The sequence below is a fragment of the Orycteropus afer genome, unplaced genomic scaffold (genome assembly GCF_000298275.1).
Source record: "Orycteropus afer afer isolate SDZICR_OR568_19922 unplaced genomic scaffold, OryAfe1.0 scaffold00044, whole genome shotgun sequence".
NCBI classification, from domain to species: Eukaryota; Metazoa; Chordata; class Mammalia; order Tubulidentata; family Orycteropodidae; genus Orycteropus; species Orycteropus afer.
This window is the reverse complement of record NW_006921631.1, coordinates 16259535-16268580: the sequence shown is the minus strand read 5'-3', so window position 1 is coordinate 16268580 and position 9046 is coordinate 16259535. Positions and strand designations below refer to the sequence as shown.

At 43.4% G+C, this 9046-nt stretch overlaps 1 protein-coding gene across 1 annotated transcript in view; it reads left to right on the top strand.

The window, feature by feature from the left end:
* Positions 1-4475: 4475 nt before the first annotated feature.
* The window catches only part of LOC103194414 (low affinity immunoglobulin gamma Fc region receptor II), a 143228-nt gene continuing 138657 nt past the window's right edge, over positions 4476-9046 (top strand). The window contains exons 1-3 of the mRNA XM_042780532.1: positions 4476-4560; positions 4991-5011; positions 7004-7261. Coding sequence (XP_042636466.1) covers positions 4476-4560; positions 4991-5011; positions 7004-7261 — 364 coding nt within the window. The remainder of the gene's footprint in view (positions 4561-4990; positions 5012-7003; positions 7262-9046) is intronic.

Sequence of the window (9046 nt, the reverse complement as noted above, 5' to 3'; positions counted from 1 at the left end):
TCTTCTCAATGTTATCCATAATTTGTCATGATCCACACAATCAAATGCCTTTGCATAGTCAATAAAACACAAGTAAACATCTTTCTGGTATTCCCTTCCTTGAGCCAAGATCCATCTGACAACAGCTATTTCACTGAGGTGGAAGGCACCTAAATTTTTGTTGGATTAATTCTCACCTGCTGTGTCCAACAAAACTGCACAGGTCATGAAACGAAGTGACACAAAAGGATTAAACATTTTTTAAAAGGAACGGGGGGCAGGCGGACACCCTGCATATTCTGCAAGAGCAACCCCTGATGCATCCATCCTACTTAATTTATACATAAGCACACAATTACATCATTATTCTTGATATTTCCTTAAAACAATCAAGTATTCAAATATTCTTCTACAGTAAAATCAAATATTTCCTTATAACAATCAGTTATTAATTAAAAGTTAAAGTTTTACTCTTTCCCACACCCAAAGGCATTTTCCCGTATCCAAATGTATTGGATAATTAATTAGATTAATATCTCTTACAGGATTAGCAAATAATCACTAAGATACATCATTCTAAAATAGATGATTGTTAAGGTACATGATTCTAAAGAAGGGTTTCTAAAGTACACTATTCTTAGGGCAAAACGCTATCCTAGGGAAACAGGTTAGCAACATTTTGCTGGGGCTGGTGTTCCACCCCAGGAACACAAAGCTGGAGCCAAGCAAGCATTCAACTGTAAGAGAAGCCTTGCCTTCCCTTGGCTGTTGTTAGAACATGTGCCTTGCAATCATATCCTTTTTTTGGTGATCTTTTTCTTGGTCTCCAACACTCACCCTCTAGCACATGAGTGTCTTACCAATAAGTCTACGGTCATTGATACTACTTCCTTACTGGGTCCAATCAGCATGATGGCATCAATGTAATGGGCCAGTGTGACATCCTGTGGATAAGAAAGGTGATCAAGATCCTTGTGGACTGAATTATGACAGGGCTGGAGAATTGATATAACATTCAGTTAGGAAAGTGAAGGTGTGAAGAAAAGCTCTTCTGACAATTCTTTGCAAATAGATTTGAGAAAAAGGCATTGGCCAGATCTGTAGCTGCAGACCAGGTACCTGGAGATGTATTAATTTGCTCAACCAGTGAAACCACATCTGGAACAGCAGCTGCAATTAGAATCACCATCTGGTTAAGTTTTTTATACTCCATTCTATTTTTTGCCCAGGCCAGATATGCAAGTTAGATGAGGATACAGTGGGAATTACTATCCCTGCATCCTTAAAGTCCCTGATTGTGCAAGTAATCTTTGCAGTCCTTCCAGGAAAGCGACATTGGTATTGGTTTACTATTTACCTAAGTAGGAGCAGTTCTACCTAGTTCTGGTGTCCCCCACTTGGCTTTGCCTACCATAATAGCCTTTACTTCACATGTCAGGGATATACAAAGTGGGGGTTCTTCCCACTGATGAGTATATCTAGCCCAATTATGCACTCTGAAACTGGGGAAGTCACTACAGGATGGGTTTGGGGACCCACTGAATCCATTGGGCTATAGGCCTGAACTCCATTGATAACATGGCCTCCATATGCCCCTACTATGACTGGTGGGTCACAGTAATGTGGGTGTTTGGAATTAGTGTCAGTTCAGAGCCTGTGTCTAGTCATCCCTGAAAAGTCAGATTATTTCTTTTGCCTCAATGAACAGTCACTCTCAAAGGCTGTAGATCCCTTTGGGGAAGGCTGGGAGAAAGATTAACAGTATAAATTTTTGGCAGTCTGGGGGGTCCTTCCTCAAGGGACCTAGCCTTCCCTTCATTCAAGGGATTGTGGGACTGTTAACTGGCTGAAATCTGGGAATTGATTGCAAGATAATGCCTCTGTTCTGGCAATTCAAGTTAGCCTACTGTTCGAATTCATTCATACAGATCAAGTAAATATTTAGTAGATTTTCTGTCTTTTTCACTCCTAGGCACATCATTATTAAGTAGACAACACCCATATGAATCAGACAAATCCATATGAATCTGACTATTCTGATTACTGCTTTGATTCTGCTGTCCATTACAGCTACCACACCCACCTTGTTTTTGTGATTAAGTGCTGCCACTTGGCTCCTACCACCTATCACAGGGTCTAATCAGCCCCATTATAGTTAGGTGTCAACTCAGTTAGTGCAGTTCCCATGGTCAAATCTTATTTACATTAAATAGGAAGCATAGCAGTCTTCAAGGATGCTGGGGCTTCCTTCACAAATTTGTTCCTCATTGTTGTTGTGAAAGGTGTGTCCTCTGGTTACTCCATGGGTGAGTCTGTGGGTCCAATCTGATAAATCCACTCTAACATGCCAGTCTTCCTAAGCCTTTGGATAGTATCTTGTACAGTATCCAAGATAGGTGGCATTTCAACTTGATTTAGTGTAGGCCATGGTTTAATCCATACCTCAGTGAACCAACCAAATAAATTATAAAATCCTTTTCTAATCTCTCAAGCAGAAACACTGAATGAAGAATCTGTGCTTAGGGGGCCCATATTAATAAACTCAGACTAGTCCAACTTTATGTTCCTTGCACCATTATTTCACACCCTTAATAATAAATTCCTCAATGTGTTTCCCAGATTTCTGTTTGTATGTATGAGAAATATGAAGGAGATTTTCTGCAGTGTAGTGTACCTCTTCTTGGGTCACAGTTTGCACTTCACTTCTTGGGGCTCACTGGGACTTAAGTCTAGTTATAGGTCTTGAAGCAAGAATGGGTGATGGGATTAGGCCCTAGAGACATTCAGCAATGTCTTGTAAGGCATCTACCTCAGGCAGTGCTTCAGACAATGTCTCAAAGACTCTTCAGGCAAGCTAGATTCTGTCAACAGATGAGGGTGGAAGGGATAATGGTTGTACTGGGAAGGATGCCTTAGTAGACAAAGATGCAGTAATCTCTTCAGATGAGAGTAAGAAGGCTGATTTCATTGACAGGAATGATTTGATGGAATTAAGGGGCTTTTTGTCTACCAAAAGTAGGACCAACCAGTCAGCTTCCTTATACTTCCTTATACTTCAGGTTCCTGAGTATCTGCCCATATATTCCCATCCCATGTTTCAGGATCTCATTTCTTCCCAATCAATGCCCTCACTTAAATTTCAGACACCATTCAAGGTTGAGAATTCAATTGGTGTTGTAATTCAGCCACTCTTATGATCAGGCTCTGGGTTGGTTTTTTTTTTTTTTTTTTTTTTGCCAATATCAGCTCTGTTACTACAAGAAATAAGGCTTTCTTTCAAAGCACAAGTGGCAACTTCCAGGTTCTGTATGTGGGGCTGGAGATGTTACTCTGAAGTTTTGAGCTCATCCCTTTCTTTCATCACTTTGTCTACCAAAAGTAGGACCGACCAATCAGCTTCCTTATACTTCTCATTTTGACAAAATTGTAGGAGAGTATCACATATGCAATCACTGAGAGCCTTATCTCTTATAAATATCTGATCCATGCTGGTGATATTTTACATATTTCTATTGCCACCCCACACTATGGATTATTGTTGCTTTCTCCACTTCTGGAGGCAAAGTCCTCAGCACCTTTAAGACTAGCCAGATTTGAGAATCAGTTTAGAAAACCCATCCTTACAGCTTTGTTCTTCTAGCACCACTATCAGTACCAAATGTCTTAGTTTGGGTTCTCTAGAGGAGCAAAACCAGTGAAGTGTACTTATTTATTAATTTAAATGAAATAGTTCATGAAGTTGTAGAGGCTGGCAAATCCCCACTCATGGGTCAGGCACCAGGCTAGGGGCTTCTCCTGACTTACATGGTTGTAGGGCCTGACTATCCCAAATCGTCAGGTTAGACAGCAAGCCACTGGCTTATGGGCTGCAGGAGCTGACAAATCCCAAAATCTGCAAGTCAGATGGCAGGCTGCTTGTTCATATTCCAGGAACTGGAGGTCAGAGGATGACAAGTAGGATTGAAAGAAGGCAAGCTTTGCCAGAACATCCACATACATTGGATGCAGGTGTACCCTAAGGAAACTCCCCATTCAACTGATTGGCTACTCACATCAGATCACAAAATGGAGGGTGATTATATAATATCTGCCAAACCATTGATAATCATGGCTTAGTCAGGTGGACATATAATCTTAACCATCACAGGCACTGAATTGAGAACTCAAGACATGGGCTCTGTGCCCAGCTCTGCTTCATGTTGTTTTTCCCCATCATTTTTTTTTTTTTTTTTCAGTACAATAGTAATCCCTGTCTCTTAGGGTTTACACAAGGAGAAAATGAAGTGGTACATGACAGAGATTTGTGTGTAAAGCTGAAGTCAATTTCTAGTTTCATTTATTTCTGTGAAGTTAGCAGAGATATAATCTGATGACTGGGGAAACCTACGTAAGCAGTTTCCTTCCTCATTTTATTCTCATTTTTTCATGACTTTTCTCATTCCTACCTCATTTCTCGTTCATCTTCTAAACCCAATAGACTCTGGTCTGGTTCTGTGATGACTTTTGAGAGCCAAATGTTTCAGGAAATATATTCCAGCAACCTGTCCTTGCTCCAGCCACTGACAGTTTTGCTGCTGCTGGGTGAGTGAAGGCCGTTCTTGAATAGACAATTCCACCCACTTTTACTGCCTGGACTCAAGGGACCAATGTGGTAAGGAGCAGGACTGGAATCTGGGAACAGTTTGAAAAAGGAGAGAGGACCCTGAGTTCCTATTGTTCTAAGGGTTCCTAAGGTCAGAATTCAGAGATATTTTATGAGTCCATTGTTGGTAGGGGGGCATTCTGTGCAAAGTATTCAAGTTAACTTTGCACTCATGTGACGAGAACAGGATATGATAAAGGGCATATGAGAAATGAGTACTCTTATAAGACATCAGCTGAGAACAGGCTCTTGAGGTGGGTCCTGGGGAAAGAAGGAGCCTAAGATCATTTTCTTGGTACTCCTCCACACACACAACTAAATGTGCTTTTGTTGTCTTCTGTGCTACATTAACCTTCTCTTCTTTTACAGCTTTTGCAGATGGGCTAGCTGGTAAGTTTATTTTTTTGCTTTATTGACGTGGTGCAGTGAATTACTTAATATGACTCTTACAGACATGGTTTTTGTGATTCCCACCAGATGACTAGGTAGACCTATGTAAATGTGAGATACTTTGTGCCACACCAAAGAGATTGGATTGTTTGTAATGTAATGCAATGTAAATAAGGCACATGGCACCCTTGTGAAGGTGGGACCATGAAAATAATGTATATGGAACCCTAACATGGGGATAGGAGCTCTGGTAGTGTAGTGCCTAAGGCACTTGACTGCTAATCAGAAGGCTGGCAGTTCAAACCCACCAGCCACTCCTCAGAAGGAAGATGGGGTAATCCACTTTTGTAGTGATACTGCCTCAGAAACCCAAGGAGGGGTTGCTATGAGTTGAGTCCGACTCCACGGCACTTAACAACAACACGGGGATTGGTCAGTTTTGCCATTCTGCTAGGCTTAAAATGAGCTATCATAAAAGCAGAAAGGGTGGATCTCACTACTATGAAGACAGAAGAAGAACCAGGAGTGGAATGTGTCCATAGAGTTGAGATTCCTGCTCTGAGACTACAGAGGGATGGTAGAGAGGCAGCAGCAGCACAGGCAGCAGAACCAAAAGAACCAAGAGACCCGTGTGAGACAGAGTGGCAGGCTTGCAGGCCCATGAGCAAGAAAACTGAATGTCTTTGGACAGGAGGCTTGCTAGTGGAGTGGGGTATACCAATCAGCAGAGCTAGAAGAGCTTTGTCCACTTGTGACACTTGTCCAAGCAGGGCAGAGGCCAGGCCAAGAGGTCGAGGCCAGAGAGAAGGGTGCCCATGGCATGGCTGAGAAGCTGTCCTGATCAATGAACTATATCCTGAATTGTTTCTGATGTTGAATTATAACCTATTATTTCCCTAATAAACCCCTGCTAAAAAGGTCATGGAGGGGGCATCTTTTAACCTCCTGTAACTTCACAAGAGGAAGACAGAATCACCATCAGCAGCCCAAGGTGTATTCCTATGAGGTCAGACATACCACCACCCTCCAACATTTTACTAATTCTGACACCAGCCTTCCATCCCATGGCATTCAGCATTCACTACCTCTCTGCTGGGTTTGATAATTCATTGCAATAGCCACACAGAACTCACAGATAATACTCATGATTATGGGGTTTATTAGGGAAGTAACAGGTTACAATTCAGGTTCAGGAATGTGCTCAGGATACAGTTCTTCGATCAGGACAGTTTCCCCTCTGCTATGCCCTCAGGCAAGCCTCTCTGGCCCTTGGCCTCTCGGCCTGGCCTGTGCCCTTCTCAGGCAAGGCTCTTTTAGCTGTGCCAATAGGGAGACCTAGGTGCACTTCACTTCACCAGCAAGGCCCTACCCAAGGGCACTCAGCTTTCTCAGTCCGTGGGCTGGAAAGCCTGCTGCTCTGTCTCCTCCCTCCTGGTCCCACTGCCACTGTCTCTTAGCCAGGTGTCTCTCTCTCAGCTAGGTGTCTCTCAGCCAGGTGTCTCTCAGCCAAGCGGTCCAGCACAGGGATCTCAGATTCAAGGACACACTCCACTTCACCTCCAGTTCTTCTCTCTTGATGGCAATGAGATCTTCCTTTCTTGCTTTGTGGGCTGGTAAGGCTGTCACTGTCTCATGCTGGTCTCTTGGCTCTGTTGCTGCTATCTCTCTCTGCCAGTCTCTTGGCTCTGCTGGGTTCTCTCTCTGCTGGGGTCTCTGTACAGTGGACCCAAGAGGCAGGAGATGGAGAGGCTAACTCAATGGCAACATGATGCTGTCTGTTTCTGAGTGGTAGAGGAGCTCCCTGAGGGGATCTATGTTCCCAGGCCTCATGGTGAGATGTGTGAGTAAAAGGAATTGCCTTCAGTTGCAGACCAGTTCTAGATCTGGCTCCACTATTGCTGTCCTCAGTAGGACTGTAGGTTTTTCTTTGTTTGACATTCAGGGCCTGCTCAGTTTCCTTCTCTTATGCTTCCCCTTCTCTCTGCTCCTCAGCAGATCTTCCAAAGGCAGTGGTGAACTTGGAGCCACCATGGGTCAATGTCCTCCGAGAGGATAACGTGACTCTGAAGTGCCAAGGGACTCACACCCTTGGGGACGACTCCACCCAGTGGTTCCACAGAGGGAGCCCCATCCCAACTCAGGTCCAGCCCAGCTACAGCTTTAAGGCCACCATCAATGACAGCGGGGAGTACAGGTGCCAGACAGGTCACAGCAGCCTCAGCGACCCTGTGCAGCTGGACGTGTCTTCTGGTCAGTGGAAGGAAAACTGGGACAGGTCTGGGAGGACAGGAAAGAGGCAGTCTGCTTACATCACAGAGGCTTTCAGGAAGAGGGGGTGGCCTGTTTACTGAGAAGCACTGCTGTGAGTTGTTAGAAGCAGTTTTTGCCCACTCATTTCCCTTTTCACTCACTCCGTTTCTCACCAAGTCTTGTGAGGGTAAAAATGTCTTTGGAATCTCTAAGACTATGTTAATGATTACTTTTGCCTCAGTGTTGATTAAACACCAAGGTTACAAGACCACAGATAGACAGTTGAGTATGAGAGAAGCATAAAGAAATCCTTTTCTGATAAAAGTATCCTATTTTCACAGCAGTATGGTAAACCATAGAGGCCAGAAGCAAATAGAACTGCAAAGGCTGGGACCATGCCTGAGATATGTGAGAAATAACAAGAAGGCCATCTAGCTGGAGTGCAGGAGGCTATAAGGAAGAAATGAATCTAGACTATGAGGCCAGAGAGGGGAGGAGGGGGAAGGAGATCATGTGGAGGCTGGTAGGCTGCTGCAATGATTTTGACTTTTATTCCTGAACAGGCTGAGAATTCATTAGACAGTTTTAATTAAAGATGTTATATGATGCGAATTAGGTTTATATAAATATCTCACAGGGTACAGTTTAATAGATTCTGTAGAGAAAACCAGTTAGTTGCCTTCCAGTTGATTCCAACTCATGCCATCCTCGTGTCTGTCAGAGTATAACTGTGCTCCACTAGGTTTTCAGTGGCTGATTTTTTTGGAAGTAGACCACAGGAATTTCTTCTGAAGTGCTTCTGGATGGACTTAAACCTCCAACCCTCCAGTTAGCAGCTGAGCACCTTAACTGTTTGTACCACTCAGGAGCCTCTTAGTGAAAAGTAAGTCATTATATACCCTATGGCATGTAGATAGGTGAAATGATCAGGTATGGGTAGACAAAAGGGAATATACTCATGACCATATATGTTTGGCAGATAATATTTCTATGTATGTATTTGTATGTGTTGTAAGAATGTCCATATATATGATAGAACTAACAGGGGGCAAAATTATGGTAACTTCTTAGCCACAGCCAAACAACTTTGAGGGAGTGAGTTGCTGGGCCTAAGGGCTCAGTTCCATGGTCATAGGGGACAACAAGCTCAATTGGCATAACTACACAAAAATATTGTTCTACATCTATTTTGGTGAGTAATGACTGGGGTCTTAAAAACTTGTAAGTGGCCATCTAAGATGCAACAATTTGTTTCTCCTCCTTTGGAGCAAAGAAGAATGAAGAAAATCAAAGACACATGGAAATAATTAGTTCAAGGGACTAGTAGGACCATGTGAACCTCAGCCTCCATGACGCTAAGACCAGAAGAACTAGATGGTTCTTCTAGATGGCCCAGCCACCACTGTCAACCACTCAGAAAGGGATCAAAATAGGATATCCTGGGTGGTGGTGTAGTGCCTAAGGCACTTGACTGATAACCAGAAGGCTGGAGACTCAAATCCACCAGTTGCTCCTTGGAAGGAAGACTGGGCAATCTACTTCTGTAGTGATACCACCTCGGAAACCCAAGGAGGGGTTGCTATAAGTCAAATCTGACTCGACAGCAGTGAGTTTGGTTTTTGGTTTGGTGGATAGAGTGGGAGAAAAATGTGCAACAAAACTCAATCATAAAAATGACTAGGCTTCCTAGCTGCCCTTCAGGTCTGGAATTGAACCCACACCTGTGGTTTCCAGCCAAACAAAATACAGGCATGTGAGTTAAACATTTACCTCAAGTAGACACAC